The 22,046-nt window shown below is 38.5% G+C and overlaps 1 protein-coding gene across 3 annotated transcripts in view; it reads right to left on the minus strand.

Annotated features, from left to right (window-relative positions):
• LOC132227257 (alpha-2-macroglobulin-like) overlaps nucleotides 1–22,046 on the minus strand; it is a 208,403-nt gene that overhangs the window by 113,536 nt on the left and 72,821 nt on the right. For 2 of the 3 annotated variants that reach the window (XR_009451155.1, XM_059682167.1), the window contains exons 2-17: nucleotides 17,032–17,215; nucleotides 15,733–15,892; nucleotides 15,519–15,571; nucleotides 14,599–14,619; nucleotides 14,155–14,323; nucleotides 13,643–13,727; nucleotides 12,992–13,112; nucleotides 12,089–12,203; nucleotides 11,832–11,941; nucleotides 9,441–9,602; nucleotides 7,097–7,324; nucleotides 6,569–6,632; nucleotides 5,069–5,211; nucleotides 4,089–4,238; nucleotides 2,420–2,584; nucleotides 486–600 (exon numbers count right to left, since the gene is read on the minus strand). Coding sequence is in view for 2 of the 3 variants with exons in the window: in XM_059682167.1 (XP_059538150.1) it covers nucleotides 486–600; nucleotides 2,420–2,584; nucleotides 4,089–4,238; nucleotides 5,069–5,211; nucleotides 6,569–6,632; nucleotides 7,097–7,324; nucleotides 9,441–9,602; nucleotides 11,832–11,941; nucleotides 12,089–12,203; nucleotides 12,992–13,112; nucleotides 13,643–13,727; nucleotides 14,155–14,323; nucleotides 14,599–14,619; nucleotides 15,519–15,571; nucleotides 15,733–15,892; nucleotides 17,032–17,215 (2,045 nt within the window). In the remaining variant the exon portion in view is untranslated. Of the gene's footprint in view, nucleotides 1–485; nucleotides 601–2,419; nucleotides 2,585–4,088; nucleotides 4,239–5,068; nucleotides 5,212–6,568; nucleotides 6,633–7,096; nucleotides 7,325–9,440; nucleotides 9,603–11,831; nucleotides 11,942–12,088; nucleotides 12,204–12,991; nucleotides 13,113–13,642; nucleotides 13,728–14,154; nucleotides 14,324–14,598; nucleotides 14,620–15,518; nucleotides 15,572–15,732; nucleotides 15,893–17,031; nucleotides 17,216–20,234; nucleotides 20,391–22,046 lie in introns of those variants that run through there. The other variant, XM_059682168.1, reaches the window with a different exon arrangement.

The following is a 22,046-nucleotide window of genomic DNA, read 5'->3' on the forward strand; positions in this document are numbered from 1 at the left end:
CCCATGTCATTGACAAATGGGTGATTTCAACACGAATATTGCCTGATGTTATTGGGACATTAAGGAACTTCTTCACTTGATTGGTGAGAATGTAGCCCAACTTGTGAACATTTCTGTTTCTGTTTACACTGATCCTATGCCCGAAAACTTTCTCTTTCTTTTTGAACGCCACATATTTTTATGTACTAGATACAAATTCTTTATGACTGGCTTTTCTGATTCCTCAATCAGAATCAATTCCTTCTTTTATTCTGCACATATGCCCCTGTCTTTTAACACTTTTCACAATCTGCCACGTGATCTCTTCAGCTTCGCATATACGGGGGCTTGATACAATCAGAATTTTTGGGGTCGTATTGCTATGTAACCTTGATATATCTGAATCACAAGTGTTTTTTTGGTTAATTTTAATAATTCCTTTTATTTGGTTCAATATGTTAGGCAATTTATTATTATTATTATTATTATTATTATCATTGTTTTACCTGAATACTCATATAGTCTTGCAACACCTGGGCTTGCAAAGGATTGGGGATGATAGTATGGACACACTCTGGGTTTATGAATCTTTGAGTTGGTGAACACCTTCAAACCCATATCCTGTGAAGAAAATTATCACCTAATTAGTACATAAATATTATAAAATATATAGGCACATACTCTTAAAAATTGAAATTAATAAACAATCCAATTAGTTTAATATGAAACTTAAAAATATTTTTTAAAAATATTTTTTATTGACTTCAGAGAGGAAGGGAGAGGGAAGGAGAGATAGAAACACATCAACGGTGAGAGAGAATCATTGACCAGTGGCCTCCTGCACATCCCCTACTGGGGATTGAGCTCACAACCTGGGCATGTGCCCTTGACCAAATCAAACCTGGGACCATTCAGTGCACAGGCCAACGCTCTTTCCACTGAGCCAAACTGGCTAGAGCTAATACTAAACTTTTAATGTTCACATTTGTAGAAGGGATATTGGTACACTTACTGAGGTAATTTCATTTTTTTAAAACACTTTGAACTATTGTTATTTTATAATTTGATATTTATAAGTATAATAAGGAAATGAATTTTAGTAAAAAGAAGAAAACTTGATTAATAGCCCAAAAAGTTACAGTACTGGCTCTTTGCTATTAGTGGATCTCCTACTTATAGTGACCTGGGAGAAGTCACTTGACCTCTCTATGTCACATTAGCCTCAACTATGATATGAAGGCATTAAATAAATAATTTTTAAAATATATATAACTAGAGGCCCAGTGCACAAAAATTTGTGCACTCGGGGGCAGGGGGTCCCTCAGCCCAGCCTGTGCCCTCTCGCAGTCTGGGACCCCTCGGGGGATGACTAACTGCTGACTTAGGCCTGCTCCCCGGAGGATCGGGCCTAAGCTGGCAGTCAGACATCCCTCTGGCAGCCCTGGAGCCTGCAGGGGATGTCCACTTGCCAGCGGGGAGCAGGACTAAGCTGCAGTCGGACATCTTTAGCACTGCTGAGGAGGGAGGAGAGGCTCCCGTCACCACTGCTGTGCTGGCAGCCGTCAGCCTGGCTTGCGGCTGAGCAAAGCTCCTCCTGTGGGAGCGCACTGACCACTAGGGGGCAGCTCCTGCATTGAGTGTCTGGCCCCTGGTGGTCAGTATGTGTCATAGTGACCAGTCATTCCCAGTGGGTCTGCTGTTAGGGTCAATTTGTATATTACCCTTTTATTATATAGGATGGAGGCTTGGTGCACTGGTGGGGGCCGGCTGGTTTGCCCTGAAGGGTATCCCAGATCAGGGTGGGGGTCCCACTGGGGTGCCTGGCTAGCCTGAGTGAGGGGCTAAGGGCTGTTTTCAGGCTGCCCAAGCCCCCCAGTGGGGATCCTCACCCCATGGTGGTGTGGTCAGCCTGGGTGAGGGGCTGAGGGCCAGTTTAAAGGCTGGCCACACCCTCTTCAGGGTGGAGGTTCCCACTGGGGTGCCTGGTGAGCCTGGGTAAGGGGCTGATGGCTATTTTCAGGCTGGTCAAGCCCCCAGTGGGGACCCTCACCCCATGGGGGTTTGGCCAGCCTGTGTGAGGGGCTGAGGGCCATTTTCAGGCTGGCCACGGCCGCTGGCTGGAAGCAGGTATCTGGGATTTATTTATCTCCTATAATTGAAATTTTGTAGCCTTGAGTGGAGCTCAGGGCCAGCAGGGCAGGGGGGAGCTTGGCTTCCTCCATTGCTGGGGCAACCCAAGCCTCCTGTTTGCTCAGCTCCATGGCTACCGCCATCTTAGTTGGGTTAATTTGCATATTTGCTCTTGATTGGCTTGTGGGCGTGGCTTGTGGGTGTGGCTGTGGGTGTAGCAGAGGCATGGTCAATTTGCATGTTTCTCTTTTATTAGATTAGATAGTTTGTAAACCTTAGGAACTAATCATCTACAATAGAAGGAACTTACCTGTAGGAAGCTATACATATCTTTTTCGTTTGTACTTGACATTGGGGAATAGATGATTCCATTGATGTGGATCTGGTCACTGACACAATCTACATTAGTTTCCTCCTGTTGATTCAAACTTCCAGGGAAACCAGTGAGGTCCTTTACTGGTAGCAGGTTATAAACCTGTACAAATGCAAAAGTTTATTTTTCTTAAGTGCAAGGATAAAAGAAAAGAATAATTGCCATTAGTTTTGAGTATCTTCATTGCTTAGATATTTTATAAAGAAGACTAGAGGCCTGGTGCATGAATTCATGGGGGATGGGGAGAGAGGGACCACAGGAGGTTGGCCTCTGGCCCTGAGGAAGGAGCTGGTCCTTGGCCCCCCTGGGAAAGGGGCTGCGTCCACCACTGCCCACCCCTGGTTCCCTGTCCCAACCTGGGCCCGAGAGTCCCAGTGGGGTTGGGAGAGGAGGCGACAGTCATCGGGCCAGGCGTGGAAGGAATGGACGCTGATGCCACCGTTGGCGCCCTGCTGCTGCACAGTTCCCTACTTCTTCTCCCCCCTCATCCTTCTCTCACCACTGTGCTGCCACAACAGCAGGTGAGAGGCCCGCCCCCAGAGAAAGGAGAGGACACGAGCAAGACAGACCCTTGTGTCAAGGGCTGACTTTCAATAGATCACATTGAGGGAGCTGCTCTGCTACATAAGAAAACCCGACCCAGAAGCAGGTCTCTACTAACTGTTTAGCACCAGGGGCTGATGGGGGCTGGCTAGCTAGGGGGAGGCGCCATGGGAGATTGGCTATGGGGATGCACTGACTACCAGGGGGCAGCTCCTGCATCGAGCATCTGCCCCCTGGTGGTCAGTGAGCATCATAGCAACTGGTCGACTGGTCGTTTCAGTCATTCTGTTCGTTTGGTCATAATGGTCACTTAGAGATATATATATATGATTTTGAAAATAACAATTTTAGGAAAAGCAAACAAACCCCAAAACATTGCCATCTAAGCAAGGATCATAATACTTTGATACATAGTTCAAAGGCAAACCTTAGACTCCGTGCTAGAATGAAATATAACTATTAAGAGAAATTGAGATCTGCTATACTTGAGACATTGTACAAAGCTTTAAGATGGTAGAGTAAAATGATAGCTTTGTCTCTACCTGATGGTTAGGAACTGACTCAGTGTTTAACAAAGTTAATGGACATATGTTCTAAACAGGTACACAAAGAAGTATATATCCTCTAACAGGGTAGTATTTTCTTAGGTATTATTCATGGGAACAAAATGCTCCAGATCTTTACAAATACCTAAAACTTTAACTGTAAAATACTGGAAATGATGTTTTCAAATTCTTTTGATAAGGAAGAGTAAGACAGATATAAAAATGCATTATATTAATAGGAGTTTAAAATTGATTGATTAGATTAACAAAGTGAGTAACGAAATTAGACACTTATCCATCTTCCTTCTCTGCTTATTTTTTTCCATAGCAATCTGTATATAGAAAAGCCTAAGTGACAGAATGACTGGAACAACTGGTTGATCACTTGCTATGACACACACTGACCACCAGGGGGGAGATGCTCAATGCAGGAGCTGCTTATCTACTCAAAATGGCATTTCTTCTTGCTTGGAGACCCTTTTACCTGGCCCTTCCTGACCCAGGCTGAGGGAACTCACCGAGGACGGGGAGAGCTCTGCCTCAGGCTTCATGAGCAGCACGCTTTGGTCCACTGCACGGAGGGCACAGAGCGACTGAGGAGAAGCTGTGACTCGCAGGCGGATGGGCGAGGCTGGAAGACTTACTGCTGGGTTGAAGGTCAAATCCACCTGTGAAAGTGGAGAGGAAGATCAGAAAAACAAATTTTCTAACTTAACCATGTATTCACCAGCATTTTCTTTTCTTTTTTTTAAAAATATTTTTATTGATTTCAGAGAGGAAGGGAGAAGGAGAAACATCAATGATGAGATAGAATCATTGATCAGCTGCCTCCTGCATGCTCTACACTGGGGATGGAGCCAACAACCCAGGCATGTTCCCTGTCCAGGAATTGAATCATGGATCGCCTCCTGGTTCATAGGTCGATGCTTAACCACTGGGCCATGCTGGCTGGGGCACCTGCTTTTTCTGAGTGCTGCATACATTCAATGCATAAGCACTTAGTTTGACTTTGCGGTGGTTGGCACTGTGTGAGACCCGAGGCTTTTGGTCCCCTACACGTCGTTTTGATTTCCAAGAATCAGCTAAGCCATTATAATGACATCTAATTGTTTTTACAACTTACTAAATTTGAGATGCCATTTTTACCTTTGATACACAGTGTAATGTTCATTCACTGCAAGGTAGAATGCAAATAGTTCTAGATGCTCTTGTGTTTATCTTTTGGCTCTTTAGTAATCTTAAAAATGTATTTTTCAACATTTCATCAAAAAAGAAGGGAACAAGGTACTCTGAATCGTATCATATGGTAAGGGATAATACATGAGAATTCTGCACTAGGAGTCCAGTGACATGGCTTCTTAATGTGACTCTGCCATTACCTTGCTGAAGTCCTGCGGGAGTTTATTTAACTCCTTTGGTCCCAATGCTCGCATGTAGAAAATAAGAACGATAGGTACCTGTTATTTAATGTGAAAAATTTATGGTATGAAGCACCCACCTTGTTGGCCAGACAGTTTTCAACCTCATATTTTGCAGAATCCCCGACCACTTCCCCATCAGGTAAAATGGCATAGATGAGCAATCGAGCAACTGGAGCGATGTCTGGTTCCACAGGGACCGTCACAGAAAAATGGCCTTTCACTGGAGCACAGAGACAATGAGGAAGGGATTATGGGTTAGGTATATCCCCAGGGCTAACATGCATGGTTTCTCTTGCACAAAGCCCTTTATGAGCCTGGTCCGGTTAATACCATTTCTATTAGTAGGTTTAATAGATATATTAAACAGCATGTAACAAATAGATGACTATCCTTAAGAACTCTATATCTCTAAGAACTCTAGCTTTAGGGAAAAAGAAGCCTTATTAAAAGTCCCTTTTTCTTTCTTAAATGATGATTTATCACCAATTTTAAAGTTCTTATATAAAGTTCTGATGCTATCTAAGCTTATGGAGACATCTTGGTTGCCATTTGATCTAGACCTCACATTAGAGAAGGGAAATAGAAGGTGAAGCTGTGAATTATATTAAGAGTTTAACACATTGTATTTATCCTTATGTCCTTTTTAAACCTCTATGAACAGCATATTCTATTTTTTTTTCCTTAAGAGGAACATGGTGCTTCTTTGGAAGTTATTTTTTGATGTCTACATAGATTTTTTAGAGGTTGCATCAGACTTCTGTACATCTTCTGTGTTGCTATGAAAAAGCAACAGGAGAGTAGGTCACTGTTAGTTTTCTAGTAGGTGTTCTTTCAGACTTTCTTGGAATAGGAGAAACCATCAGAGATTTATATTGTTTCATATTCGTTCATGGGAAGAGTCCAATTCAATGGTGGAAGTACCCAATTAAATTCTTCATAAATTGTAACTCTTTGAAAAGGAAAACTTATATACAAATATAAATAACTCAGCACAAAACCTAGTACATAGAAAGCACTCCCAAATTTTACCTTCAGTCCATTGATTAAAACTATTTTGAAATGTTGTTTTGCAAAGGTGGTTCATGAATATTTATGGTTTGAAAGTTTGGAATAAGTGGATTATAAGAAATACTACATCTACATTTTAAATAATCTGAACAGAATACACTGAAGAAAAAGACATCTTGGGTGAAAAAAAAGAAACATTTTTCTCCTTTCAACTTCTTTTTTTTTTAAATTGTATCTTTATTGATTTTAGAGAGGAAGGGAGAGGGAAAGAGAGATAAAAACATCAATGATGAGAGAGAATCATTGATCGGCTGCCTCCTGCACATCCCATAATGGGGATCAAGCCCGCAATCCAGGCATGTGCCCTTGACCGGAATCAAACCTGGGACTCTTCAGTCTGAAGGCCAACACTCTATCCACTGAACCAAACCAGCTAGGGCTCAACTCCTTCTTTATTGGGGTTAGACGTAGATTGCCTCTCTTTATTTGAAACGAATCCTGGTATTTCTGCATTGTAAGGTTGAATGTGTCAGATTGAGGTGGGAATGTGGAATTATGAAAATACTCACTGTCTTCCTGCTTCACAGGCAGTACTTGAAACCCAGTTCGGACAATGCCTCCCTTTGCCATTATCTGGAAAAAACCCCCAAAAAACAAAGGCAATGAAAGGATCTTACTTCAACTCTTGCCCTCTATGTGACATGCTTATTTTCTTTGAACCCCTGCTAGCAAGAATTAATTAACCCTGTAGGGCAGTGGTTCTCAACCTTTCTAATGCTGCGACTCTTTAATACAGTTCCTCATGTTGTGGTGACCCCCAATTTCATTGTTACAAGTTGAACATAATTAAAGCATAGTGATAAATCACAAAAGCAATATGTAATTATATATGTGTTTTCTGATGGTCTTGGGCGACCCCTTTGAAAGGGTCATTCGACCCCCAAGGGGTCGCGACCCACAGGTTGAGAACCACTGCTGTAGGGAGTCAAGCTTTCAGAAGAGAAACAGACTTTCTCAAGAGCTTATAAATCTTGCCCCACAGAGCTTATAAATCTTGTCTACAGATGACTCAGGGCCATGGTGGTCCGCCTTCTCACCAGGTAATAGAACGTGAGCTCCCTTAGCTCCTTCAGGACCTGTCCATTCAGAACATAATGTGCTTGGATGGTTTGAGTTTGGCCACAGCGCAGTTCATCAGGTATGGTCTCAAGGTGGACAAAGCTCTTGCTGGGAGAGAATACACGAGTAGCAGTGTGATAAGCGTCTCTGTGCTCTTCTGCCAGCCATTGGTGGTCATAACAGTGGTTCTGATCCTTGTATTTGACCTAATGAATTAGGAAAAACAGTATTATTGTATAGTTTATATCTCACAGAGAATCAGTGTTCTCACAAAACTGTATTAGTTGACTGTCCTACCTAAGCTAGTCCCGAGAAGTCTTTTGCTCCATAGTAACAAGTGAGAGAGAAGCCCCCTCCTTTTTTGGTTTATCTCTATTGCAGGCATGGTTTGTGCCTTTACACTGAAGAGGTTCCCTGGGTTGCTGTTGATATTTTTGAAGAACATAAAGGGAGACATCCTTTGCCCTGACTAGCTTCCTTGACATTTCTTTGGCCACTTTATTGTGCAGAGACACTATGAAACCTCTTTGAGGAGACTTAAATAATGTCCAAAAACTGAAGAATCACATTCACAAATTGAAGTTAATGCCTCATTCATGCTGAGTTGCAAATAGATATTATGAGTAAATGTAATAGTGCAACGTTAAGGTTCTGAGGAAACTTTCCATAAATAGCATTAGGTCTTGAGCTGGCAAATTGGCTAAAGTCCACCTCTTTGGAGTTTTTTGGATTCTTTTTAATGCTTCTTGTGATCCTGGACTTTTAAGCTCCAAAGGGATTATTTGAGTTGTATTTCAATTTTTCTCCATGGAGAAGTTGTTTGTTAGTTTTTATGTTCAGGCTTCCACTACCCTCATCTTCACCTCCCAAGTGGCATGAGTGAATCTTTGTTCAGCCAACCATTTTGTTCATATCTCAACATATATTCCAGTGATAACATATAAATGCTCATTAAACAGAGTAAGCATTTAACAATAATATTTTCATTTTTTTAGGACTAGCACCGTGCCTAGTACAGAGAAGGTATTTGAGATAGTTCTTAATAAAATAAATGAGTAAACATTCAATTTTCACTTATTAAAGGTATAGGCTTTGATGACAACTATTTACAGCATAATTAATAAAATATTATTTATTCCTCTTTATATTTATATGAGAAATTCCAACAGGTGTGGGTTTTTCATCACTATTACTATGTAATATCTATTGTGTAGTCATATACCCATAAATGTTTATCTACATCTTCCTTGCTGAATAGAAGACTGTATGCTATAAAAAGCAAACTATATGGGTATGGAGAGTGTGGAGAAAATTAGACTAGCAGGACAAAGGTAAGTAAGGACAATAATTTATGGGGTTAAAATGCTAATGATATTAAAATGGGCTTTTACAGCAACAATATTTAACAGCTAAAGGGGCTCACTAGATGCTTTAATATATAATATCTCTAATCTCACAACAATTCTAAGAGTTGTGTCCATTTTACAGATAAGAAAATGAAGTATAGAGGTTTTTAGTTATTTGCTCTTAAAAAGAGTTGAGCCAGGATTTTATTCTTATTTATTTCATTCTGGAACCTACACCTTTTTAAAAAAATTGTGGTAAGAAACACACAACATAAAATTATCATTTCAACCATTTTACGTACAGTTTGGTAGTGTTAAGTAGTGTGCAATGGATCTCCAAAATTTTTCCACATTGTAAAACTAAAACTCTACATCCATTAAACAACAGTTTCTAACTTCTCCTTTCCAGTCATAGGAAGCTGCCATTCTACTTTACATTTCTATGACTTTGACTAATGTAGATACATTGTATTATTGGAATCATACAGTATTTGTGTGTTTTTCATTTTGTGACTGGGTGTTTCACTTATATATGTATATAACACATTTTATTTATCCATTTATCTGTTCAAAGATATTTGGGTTGCTTTCACTTTGTGGCTGTTGTGACTAGTGCTGCTATGAGCATGGGTGTGCAAATATGCATTAGAGACACTGCTTTCAATTCTTGTGGCTATATTCCCCATAAGTGGGATTATGAGATCATATGGTACTTTCATTTTTAATTTTTTGAAAAATTGCATACTGTTTTCTATAGCACCATTTTATATTGCCAGTAATAGCATACAAGAAGAACCCACACTTTTAACCACCAAAACTTTTTAATAAAGTTTTTCAAAGTTGACCTTAAATTGGTTTCTAGTTTCTAGTGTTTTTCTCTCCATAGGACTAAACACACTTGGAGATCTCATCACTTTAGGTTGCATGCGTTTTTCAAGGCTACTTCATGTTATTGGTAACTTCTTTCCAAGCTTACCCTGACAGAGAGGGAGGAATCCTTAACGTTGGTGGTGTTGATGGAGAACTGCGCTAGGCCAAACTGATCCGTGGTGGCATTGGAGACATAGTTAGCGACATTTGCTGTGATGTAGATGAGTTTATTTTGCATGGGCACACCTTTCCCATCCACGAGGCGCACCTGAAGATGAAAAGCTGTGGATCAATTATATGGCTAATCTCCAATAGGCACCCAACATATTCATTTTATCAGAAGTACTTATATGAGTGCATCCTATATGTTGAACACATTTCCAAGCATTGAAGCTATAGCAGTGAACAAAACAAAGGTCCTTCCACCGTAGAGCTTACAGTCTAGTAAGGGACAGATGTGAAATCAATGCATAAGTAATATACACTTATTTAGTAGTAATCAGTCCTAAGAAGAAAAATAAAGCAGTATTGTATGGAGCCAGGTGGGTATTTGAAACATCATGGGGACCACTCTGTAAAATACATGATGATCCATCCACTATGCTGCATATCTGGAACAAATACAGAATAATATTGAGTGTAAACTGTAATTGAAAAATTAGAAAAAATAAAGCAGTGTAAAAGGATAGAGCATGATGGTGGGTCCGTGTATCATATATTACTCTTGCAGAGTCACAGAGCAGAAGAATCATACAGCATTGAAAAATTTTAACCCACTGCCAAATTTAATTGAGTTCCTCTTATTGTGTGGCGGACAACTAGCTTTTTATGATGTTGTGTTCTGTATAATGAGTGTACAAGTGAGCAATGAATACATTGTCTGGTATGCTTCTCTAGTTGTTTTATGCATGATATCTGCTTGTCAACCTAAATTTTCAATCTTTTGGAAGGTAGGCAGATTTTATGAGGCACTTGCCATGTAAAAATGTAAAATTGAGAAGAAGCACACCACCCTAATAAAGGCTTAAAGTCACATTACTGTTAATATTAAACTCAGCAGATGAGTAGTCTAGTTCCTATTGTGAAGATGTTGACTCTTTTCCAGGATAAGCTACTTATTATGGTAACAAGAAGCACAGGGGCAGACTTGGATCAGTATGTGTAACTGATTAACAAAATCTAAGTTTGTCACTGAACTGTCAATTACATGTACAAAGAGAAGGATAAAATTCTGATTTTTCTCTTCTAATGAGTCTTATGACTAATGGAACACTTATTTAGCAGGACTAAAATATCAAAAATGTACAATATACCTGAGAAATTTAAAAACATGAAGTGTGCTCTCATTTTAGCATGTGACCAAAGTTTCTGAATATGTTTGCTGTCATAACATAATCAAAACATTCTAAAATTTACTCCTTCACTCCTTTCTTGAGTCTAGGCCCTCTGTCTTTCACACTCTCCACAGCTGAAATTTTATAACATTTCCATTAAGAATATGACACACAGTCATTATACATGAGATACACCCAACTGTTATCTCAGACTCCTGGAGTCAGAAAGGTCCATTTGCACATCTGCTTATACTAGAAAGATAACAATAAAATATTTCTCTGTAGATATGTGAGAAAATTTATATTTTTAAAAGCTGGGAATCTTAAATAGCAGTATTTTACCCTTGTGTACACTGTTTTACTTGCATTTATAGAAAAAGTATTATAATATCCATGAAAGAAATACTAGGTATAGTAGCATATTTTATGCTTCAAAATAAAAATTAAAACCATCTACCATTCATTGCCATGTGAAATTAGTGCTGGAAGGATAATGTTTGGTGCCACCATGAATTCTGAGATGCTTGTGAGAAAACATCATAAAAATAAGAGACTGCCAAGTCAGTCTCAGTCTCATATTTTAATACCACAGGATCTCACTCATTTATGGGTAATTAAGACCATTATAAACTGATGAGCAAAAATAGATACAGAGGCAGAGCAACATCGAACAGACTGTCAAACTACAGCGGGAAGGCTGGGGAGGGTATGAGTGGGGGTGGGTAAGAGATCAACCGAAGGACTTGTATGCATGCATATAAGCATAACCAATGGACATAAGACACTGGGGGGTATGGGAGGCCAGGGGAAGGTCAAGGGGAGAAAATAAAAAGGAGACATATAATACTCTTTGTAATACTTTAAGCAATAAAACAATTAAAAAAATATGAGACTGCCTGGTAAACTGTGGGAAGGAGATTGAGTGACACCACACAATGCTGTTCCAGAAGTGACAAAAAAAAGTTTCTAATTTTGCGGATGCTTTAGAACGATTTTATAGATTTCATTTACAAATTTACAGAGGAACAGATATGTGGTTTTAATTTGTATTGTATTTTGTATTAATCAGCAGGTAACAAAAATCAGGTATAGTTTTAGCAGAATATGCTGTGCTTATTAGATGATGATGCAAAGTTTGGTTTGTGAATTGAAAAATACTCCACCTGTCCAAAGAAGGGGATCCCTTGTCTGAAGTGTGGGTCCACTTTCACAAATGAGAGTTGGGTGATAGTTCTTGTTATTTCACTGATCCCTCTTCCAGTTAACTCCACCTCTGAAAGAAGAAAAAAGAAAGTCAGTTTTTGGAAGGACGATCTGCCTGAACTTCTTATCCTACCTTCCCCCTTTCAAATCGTACTTTGGCAAAGGATATAAATCAATGTCCATTTCCTTTTCTCCCATCCCCCCATGGTACACAAACCTGTTCCTTCTTCTTTGATCTTGGCTTCCACTTCAAGTTCCATTTTCAAACCTTCTCTCTTCATCTGGAAGACCTTGGTTTTTACTTGCTGAGAGACGCAACCCTGGCTGTTTAGCTAGGAGGGGATAGAATAAAATACAAGAACATAATACTAGACAGACCAAGAGTCAGTTAATCTGGTGGGATATTTGGGAGGGGCAGGGAACATAATTTAGGTATTTCCTATAAGAATACAATACCTTTAGGGATTGGTTATTATTACATTTTACAACAGTATCTGGTTTATAATTGACAGGTGTATTCCTTAGTATTTGAGATTTCTTAGTGTGAATGAGATAGAAATGCCCTAAAATTTTTGGGGATACATCTTACTGTAATGGGCAGCTAACCCTTCACCAAGTCTGGCTCCCCTTCCATAGTGTACAGCTATGGCTAGAAAGTCGCCGCCTATCTGGGAATTGTGTTTCCTACCTCACTGGTATGTAGGTGGGGCCATGTGACAAGTTCTTGTTCATAGAAAGAATGAAACTGACATTCTTCCCAGAAAAGGTGGTTAAAAGGTATGCTTTCCTCCCCTCTTTCCTTCATACAAATGGATGTCAAAGATGGCTTTGGATACCAGTTATTGAAGTTGGCTCAGCTTCCATCATTCTGTGTGTTTGCTGTACCAAGAACATCCATAATGGACAATTATAAGAAATACGTAATTCCTACTGTGCTAACTCACTTATTTTAACCTTCTCTCCTTTCATACAACACAAACTCACTTATTTTAAAACAACTATTATGCCTAGGATAGAATTCTCTTATCGAGTGCTATCTTCCTGAGTTAGCATCATGTTGTGACTTGCTGCTTATTAACAATGCCTTCGTGATTAGTCCCTAGTAGAGTTTTCCACCTACCTTCTGACTTAATTTCTCACAGAGAGCTTGTGACTCTCCACCAAAACAGTTAGAAGGATTATAATACTTTCTGCACATGCTCACGGTCACACGTCCTGGGACTGGCTTTCCATACGTGTATCTGTCATAAGAACATCGCCAAATGAATCAAAGTATACATTGAAAATCCACATTTCCGATCTATTTATATTTCCTCTTTTAACTACCATATATTTACTCCTGTCTCTTCCCTCTAATCTGCACTTTCCATTTGCAGGCTCAAACATTATTGAGCACAGTCAAGTAATGACCCTTCTCTTCTAGAATTCTCCAGTGCAACATGCTGAAACTTACTATAGTCTTCTTTTAGCATGCCTTTTCTCTTAATTTTTAATTTTCATCTAAAAAACTATCTTTTGTAGCCTAGTCTCTGTAAGAACAATTGCCTGTGCCATGATAGTTACAATAATGCTGGTAAGATTGTGAAAGAAAATAAGAAGGGAAAATAGGAAGGCAACAGGAAAGGAAAGTTCTAGAGGTGAGATGCTCTCATGTATTTCAAGTATTTGTGCTGTCACTGCTCCTAAAAACACTAGCCAAAATATCCCAAATGTTGAGTCTTTTTAAAATAATTTCCCCAAAATAGATTAGAAAAAACCCCAAAACACTCACAGGCCACACACTGACACATTCACCTCTTCGTCCAAGATAGTGATTATCTTTGGCACTGTTACTTGCACTTCAAACTTGGGAAGCACTGTTGATAGGAGATAAAGGAAGTTTGTGATTAGTTTTCAGCTTCTGGGGAATTAGTACTTTCAGGTTCTTTGTAACACTTCCCTAAGAGTATTTTAGGCTCCCGAAGAGGCAGCTCTCTTCTCCAATACATCTACCTTGCTCAAATGCAGACAGTTCGAAGAACAATCACAGACCCCTGTAACCTTACTAAAACAAGTGTGTTTTCTATTTCTCGGATATGAAAAATTGCTATAAATATAACTAAGTTACATAAAGTCCTGTTCATAAAGCATTAATTGTCTTAATGGGAGTAAGGTATATAATTGGTTCTACTCCAACCCCAGTCTCACCCAGGAAAAGTGAAAGGATTCAAAATAAACTCAAATTCTAGGCCCTAGAAGTTTAAATATGAAGAAAAGTATTCTATGATTTTCCATAATTCATACCAAATTCCTCCACGGTGAAGGGGTGCTCTGCCGTTTCACCTGATTCTTTCTGTACCAGCACCTTATAGGAGCCCAGAAATGGCTCTGATGAGAGGGGAAAGGCCAATTGCTTGAGGCCACTCTCTAACTTGACCTTCTGCCATTGTGCGATGCGATTTCCTTTGGGGTCCTATAGATACATTAATTGAAAATTACAAAAGAGCTTAGAGCATTAGAGACAATTTAGGGAATCTGTAGAAACTCTTTGTTATCTACAAAGAGGAAAATGGGATGGTCATAAGGAATGGGGAGAGGAGATGAGTTAGAACCATCTGTGTTACATGAGTTTGAAGGCTTCTCCCTTAATGACAAGTTTCTGGGATATTGTAAGAATCTCTCAAATAAGAACATTTTCCCTAAATTTATTACTTTACATGTAATTATGGAATGCTTCGTCTCACTTACCTCAATGGATACTAGTGGAATCTGAGAGAGAAAAGAGAAATAAAGGAGTTTAGAATTGTTCACAAGTGTTCTCAGTTCTGATTTATAAGCAAGGTAGTTTTATCTAGAATAACTTTACCCGTAGTAAAACACATAAAATAATTACAGGTTAAGTTTTACAGAACTTTTAACTAATCATTTAAAAGCAATTAATAAATAATGATGAGAACGTAATAGGCTGTCAGCAACAAATACATAGATGCACCTACCATTCATTGGGAATGGTATTTACTAATATTACTTAAATGTGTACGTCATCCCAGGGAAGTACACTCTTTTGCTTTGAAATTTTATAGGCTGAGAAGTAAAATACCAACAGAACTATAAGTAACTATGTTCAGACCCAAATATTAAGATGAATCACAGAATTCTTAGGTAGTTCTAAGAGTAAAGAAGAGTAAATAGCTCCTCTGCTATCAATGTTTATTCGTTATTAAAAAGTAATATTTATTAAGTGCCTACCATGCACTGTGTGTCATTATAGATTCTGGGAATATTGCAATGCACAAAAGAAAAATATATCTGCTTTCAAGGAGCTTACTTTCTAATAAGGAATAGATACAAGAGAATATATGTCCATACAGTTGATATATATCTAAATATATATATTTCATATCTGTATATATTTGAGATTAATTGAGAACTTTCTAAGTTTAATTGGGTGACAATTTCCTAAGTTCAGTACCAAGACAAAAAAAAGTAACTACTCTCTTGACCAGAGATACTGTTTAAAATGAAGATCTTTCACTATTCTAATGCCAAAAATTACTGTTCTCGATACCAGATTTCTCCTCTCCCTAGTCCTCCCCCAGAACCCAAAACAGACTCCCAGCCAGGTTACACAGGTAATAATGATTCTGTATAGATATTAGGAGACTCACCAACTCATTCATGGGGTGAAAATTTTCATCCAGTGAGACAACACGAAACTTCACTGAAACAGAAATATTTTTTATCACTAGAAATCTTAAACCAGGTCTATAGGCTGGTAAGACAAACCATTAAGAAACCAGTATTATAGGGCTTTTGATTGGGGAATACATAGGGGAGGATCTTTCCTTTTTGAAGTTGTCCTGACTGTTGGCCTCTTTGTACCTGTCTGTCCTGGTTTGTAGATAGGTTTGTCTGTCTGGACAAAGACCAGGCTCTCTTGGTTTTTAACCAGCACTGTGGTCTGCCTTCTGAATTCGTGGGTTGCTCCTTTCACTTGGACAGAAAGAAACATTACCTCTTCACTGGATGGAGATCTTGGGACCTGAAATACAGGACAGATCCGGAGAATCCATTCAGTCTTCAATGTGTCCTCCTCCATCCCTGTTGCACACCTCCCTGGAGATATTGCTCTTTTACTTAACTTCACTCCCTCATTATTATCACAGAAAATTGGCATGGACAGCTATTATTTTTGTCATTTACAAGTAGGGAGACAGGACATAAGATGGAGGAAAATACCTCAATAAGAAAGGTCATGAATGAGATTCACATCACCTTATAGATCAGTCTTGATTCAGTTATTCACTGAACTTGAGCAAGTTTTTATGTGCGGACAGAGCATGGTAAAAGCATATTTAGGCCCATGAGAAAGAAAACTACAATATTTTATTACTATAGTTTGTGGGCATTTTATATATGGACAGCACTGAAGAGTTACTGGATATTTGCTCATGGTAATTTCTATAACTTTCACTCTTAGAAAGAGTATGGGGTGATGCATTCCGGTCAGCCCACCACTGGGGGCTTATGTTGAGTACTAGAGGCCTGTTGCATGAAAAGATTCATGCAATAGGCCTTCCCTTCCTCTGGCTGCCAGCACCAGTTTTCCTCCGGCACCTGGGGCCCAGACCTTCACTCCAGCCGGAGCCTCCTTCAGGCCTTCACTACTCTGGCTGGAGCCGCCTTCAAGCTTTCACTGCTCCAGCCGGAGCTGCCTTCAGTCTTCGCTGTGCCGCTTCGTGCCTACATGTGCAAATTAACTGCCATCTTTGTTGGCAGTTAATTTGCATATCGCTCTGATTAGCCAAAGGTGGGTGTAGCGAAGGTATGGTCAATTTGCATCTTTGTCTATTATTAGATAGGATTGGCCTAGTTTGCTTTATTAATCTTTTTCTCATTGAATTTTAACAAGTCACCTTTTCTCTTTGTCTAGTGCATGCTGCTTTTTTTTTTTTTGCTAATACAAACTTTCTTTGATCATTATGTTGGTTTAAATATGCTTATAAATATTTGTATCTCATAAATTCCTGCATATATGCTTACTTTCTACTCTTAGTTGCTACATTTTATTCCTTTCTGAAGTCCTTGCCTGCCTCTCAAAGGCTTATCTTGACTGAATTCTGGATCTCTATGACCCTGACTAATAGAAACAAGTATATTAAGCCAAACAGCCATACTCACAGTGAAAGAGACACAGCGGAATAAGTCCTTTTCTGCCACCAGGTTAGTGAAGAGGCTGTCATTCTTCCTGAGAGAATCCAAGGAAACACTTACAGTCACTGTCTCATTGAGGTGGCTCAGAAGGATGCAGGCCTTCTCAGGGGTCTCAGTGTGGAGCAGGGAGGGGACCAGCGCCATATACTGCCTGGAAATGGGGAAGTCCAATTACAGGAGAGGCATGGGTATCAACAGCAATATTTTCCATAAAAATTATGAGTACTATCATTAGTTCTATACCAAGGATAATGCATTGATAAGCATGAAATTAATCTTTGCTATTGAACAGTAAATATGAGAATTATTCCCCTGTCCATCACCAGTGCTATGGCAGTGAACATTTTGCTTGAGGTGAGCCTTAAATAGATCAAAATTAGTAGGTTTACCTTCCTTTAAGAAACCAAAAAATGTAGGCATCTGAATTAAAATTAAATAATATGCTAATTATATATATGTATGTTGTAAATCTATTTTACATTAGGATTTTGTAGAAAACAAGCAAGCTTTCAGGTGAGACACTGTAAAACCAATCAATTTACAGAACTTTCATTGAGTATCTATATTATATCTATATCTGTATCTATCTATCATCTATCTATCTATCTATCTATCTATCTATCTATCTATCTATCTATCATCTATCTATCATCTATCTATCTATCATCCTCAACAGCCTTGAGAAAAATGGTATGGCAAGTACTTGCTTTCCACTTTACAGATGTGGAATCTGAGACTTAAAACAAGTGAGTCACTAATTTAAAGTTTCAGTTGTGGTAAGCAAGTAATGAAATCTTAGGGTGTTACATAACCCTGGATGTTTGCATTTAAATATTTGCCTTTCAACTCCTGGCTAGACAATGGCGCCACTCAAAAATGTTCTTCTAAGTGATTGACTTTTGAGTCTTGGTAACTCATGAGCAAAACAGAAACGTTTCCAATACCCTCGTATATACTTTTATTGACCCTGTAGTTTTCAAACATTTTTAAATTGAGTTTATTAGGTGACATTGGTTAACAGAACCATACAGGTTTCAAATGCCCTCTCCCACCTCCTCCAGCCCCCTTTCCTTCTGGCTATTACCGGACTGTTACAGCTTAATCTTTTCACCATTTTTTTCACCAAGGATTTTTGTTTACAGAACTCATAATAATTTTAGACAGCATGCAATACATATTTTCAAAAAAAACGTTGAGCCTGTAACCTGGGCATGTGCCCTTATCAGGAAATCTAACCATGACCTCCTGATTCATAGGTCTATGCTCAACCACTGTGCCACAGCCGCTGGGCTTTATGATGATATTTTAAGATAAAACATATTCTTGTATTATTTTTTCATGGAATTTTAAATATCATAGAAATAAGATACCCAATATAACTTATTTTAAAAATAAATCAATGCTCAGCTGGTATGGCTCAGTGGTTGAGTGTCGACCCATGAACCAGGAGGTCACAGTTCAATTCCTGGTCAGGGCATATGCCCGGGTTTCTAGGCTTGATCCTCAGTAAGGGGCATGCAGGAGGCAGCTGATTGATGACTCTCTTTCATCATTGATGTTTCTATCCCTCTCTCCCTCTCTCTTCCTTTCTGAAATCAATACAAATTTTAACATATTTTAAAAAAAGAAATCAAAATGTTTTTGTTGTAATGATCAGAAATTTAACATCTTTCCCCTTTTCCTACATCAATTTAACTCTTCTTTTAAATGTAATGTGACCCTAAAGTTGTAAATAGTGACCATTTTCTTCTAGATTCAGTTATTTTCAAAGGTCTTACTCATATAACAAAATATATCAAAACAAATTAATATATTGTAAATTATAATGCATACATATTAGATATAAAATAAAAATAATTTTGAAGCACATCTTTAAAAGAATGATGTGTTTTTTAAATGTATCTATGGATGGGTATTCCTTGTTGCAAGAATTAAGAAAGGTCTAACATTAATTCTGTTGCTGTTTTTGGTTTGTATAGATGTGCCATGAAAAATTATTCATATATAAGTAAGTATATACAGATAAAACAATTATATCCTTATTACCAGTTCTTGTAAATCTTCTACATTAGATGCTAGAAATCACCCCGTGCCCTATTATCAAGAATTGCTTCACCCAGCCGGCATGGCTCAGTGGTTGAGCATTGACCTATGAACCAGGAAGTCACAGTTAGATTCCTGATCAGGACATATGTCCAGGTTGCAGGCTTGAACTGCAGTGGGGGCATGCAGGAGGCAGCTGATTGATGACTCTCTCTCATCATTGTGTTTCTATCCCTCTCTTTGTCTTCTTTCCTCTCTGAAATCAACACAAATATATTTAAAAAAAGAACAAAGCAACACCAATTTGTTTAAAAAAAGAAAGAATTGCTTCTAATCATCTGTCAGCTGGTTATTTCCTTTAGGTCTTCTTTCAATTTTGTTGAAACAAAAAGATTGTCACCACATGATCTATTAAAGGATTTTTTCACCCTTTCCTTAGAATCCTTTGATTTCTCAAAAATCAACATCAGTATTTCAAATTGTTCCTTTTTTGGCACCCTGAAGATTTTTATAGCCCAGGACAATGCTCCACAGTAGCTAACATTTGACTGAGGGAGAGATTTGTTTTTCTCTCATAAAGTGGAAGACGGGTAATTAAGAAAGGAAAGGTGAGGAAGGATAAATAGCACGGTCTCCAGCAGATCAATATGAATGTGAGAATCTGAAAGCTGATTCCATTAAAACTATCCATTTTAATGCCCCTTAGAAAGTCCTAGTATATTCATGGATAATTTAGAAATTCAGAGTTCCAGAGAATTTGAAAAAAAAATAGTTAAGAAAAGGTAATGAATGAATAAACCAGATTCATAAAATATCATCATTGAAAGAGACCTTAGAGATAAGAAGGTGACAGTTTCATAAGGAAGACAAATGAATGATGTAAAGAAGAATCTAAAATAAAGGAAAGAATTCTTTTTTTAACTCTTAAAAGTGCATTTTAATGAACCAAGCAAGAGTTTAAAACATATATATGTGTATGTGTATGTGCATATATATATTCACACACACACACACACACACACGCATATATATATATATATGGTTGTTCCACAGAGTATTTCAATTCAAAGCAGAAAAAAAAAAGGAAGAAAAGGACTCTTTAAGTTTATGCTCTATGGGAAACTCACGGTTGTCCAGAAACTGAGGCATCTGCAGGCAGGAAGACCAGGAAAAGGACGATAAGACTTGGATGGAGTTTGTTCTTCTCCATCCTGCTGGGAGAAGGGACCTGAGAGACCAGACTGTATTGTGCCTGAGTCCCTGTAGCTGGTCTGGTCTCAAGCCTTCCTCAGAGCAATGAGGCTTTTTGTTGCTCTCTGAACAAACAGGAAGTTCCACCCCCACCAGATGTCTAAACAAACTAAAAGTCTCTGAATGTTCTCTGGAAGGGTCATTGCGCCCAGGGGCCTAATTTCAGTAAAAGGGTCAAGGTTAATTCCTGGTGGGCTAACTAGAATTCTTTGAGGGATAAAACCCACATTCCTGTAAGTGCTCACTTTCTCTGGGTTTTACTATAAAGCAACTAATCGGCTTTTAAATCCCTTCTCTCTTTTACTCCCTCCTTCCATTTCCCCACAGCACTTTTTATGGCATTCCTCACGTCTTTTGCATGAACAGTTGGTAAGGGAAACAACAATTTAAGCAATACTGGACAGGCTCAAAGTAGATATTTTCCTGCAAGTCAGTGAGCCTGCAAGTCTTCTGTTTCATATGCCTACCTTAAGTGTTGAAGCAGTTTCAGAATTCAGTAGTCCTCTATGGAAATGACAATGGATTCAACGAATAGGTTTTTGACTTTAGGGATATCAGTGGATTGCAGATGAAGAGCCAGTCCTGGAAGAATGATAACTGAAAATATTTTCCTGTATTAAAAAAGTGAAAAGATGAAAGGAGAGGTAGCCAGACCTCAAAAACAAACTTGGACCTACTGTGCCTAACAAAGATCTCAGTTGCCTTTACCATCAACTATGCAAACACATTTTGTTACTGACTTTTAAATATGCTGCTCCTTATCATCTTTAATCACATAATCCATGTGTTCATCCAACTATTTGTTTTTTTTTAAAATAAGTATTTTACAGCCTAGTCGGGGTAGGTATCATGTAAAATCATGGAGGTAGAATGGGCATTGATACATTTATATAGGCGAGAGATGATGGCATTTTGAACTAGGGCCTATTTACTAGGCTATTCATAATGAGCTGGAAAAGAGGTTGACAGATGTATATTATATTTAAAAGGTAAAATTATAATATACAATGAATATAGGAAAGTGACTGATAAAGAAGAATGTGCTTTTCAATTTTCCTGGCTGGTCACTGAGTGAATTGTATTGCCTTTAACTGATTGAGTAAAACAGGAAACAGGGTGGGAACAGAAGGACAGGGTGGCGACTGAAAGTTGGAATGATAGAGTCTAGTTTTAGAAAGTACTTGTGGGATATTCAAGTATTAATATTCACAGGGGTTTATCATTTTCATCTAGAGTTTAGAGCAGTGTGGTCTAATAGAAATAAATGTGACCTTTTATGTAACTACTTTTTCTAGTAGCCACATTAAACAAACAATAAGAGCCCCACCAGTGTGGCTCAGAGGTTAAGCATTGACCTATGAACCAGGAGGTCACGGTTCGATTCCCAATCTGGGCACATGCCTGGGTTGTGGGCTCCGTCTCCCTAGCCCGTGTGTAGGAGGCAGCCAGTCAATGATTCTCTCTCATTGATGTTCCTATTTCTTTCTCCCTCTTTCTTCCTCTCTGAAGTCATTAAAAATACATTAAAAAGCACACACCAAAAAGATGTCTTCTTTTAAAAAAGTGTCTAATTGGTCCTTTGCCCATTTTTGATTGGATTATTATCTTTGTTCTGTTAAGTTGTATGAGTTCCCTATAAATTTTGGAGATTAACATTAGCAAATATGTTCTCTCATGCAGTGGGCTTT

The sequence above is a fragment of the Myotis daubentonii genome, chromosome 2 (genome assembly GCF_963259705.1).
Source record: "Myotis daubentonii chromosome 2, mMyoDau2.1, whole genome shotgun sequence".
NCBI lineage: Eukaryota > Metazoa > Chordata > Mammalia > Chiroptera > Vespertilionidae > Myotis > Myotis daubentonii.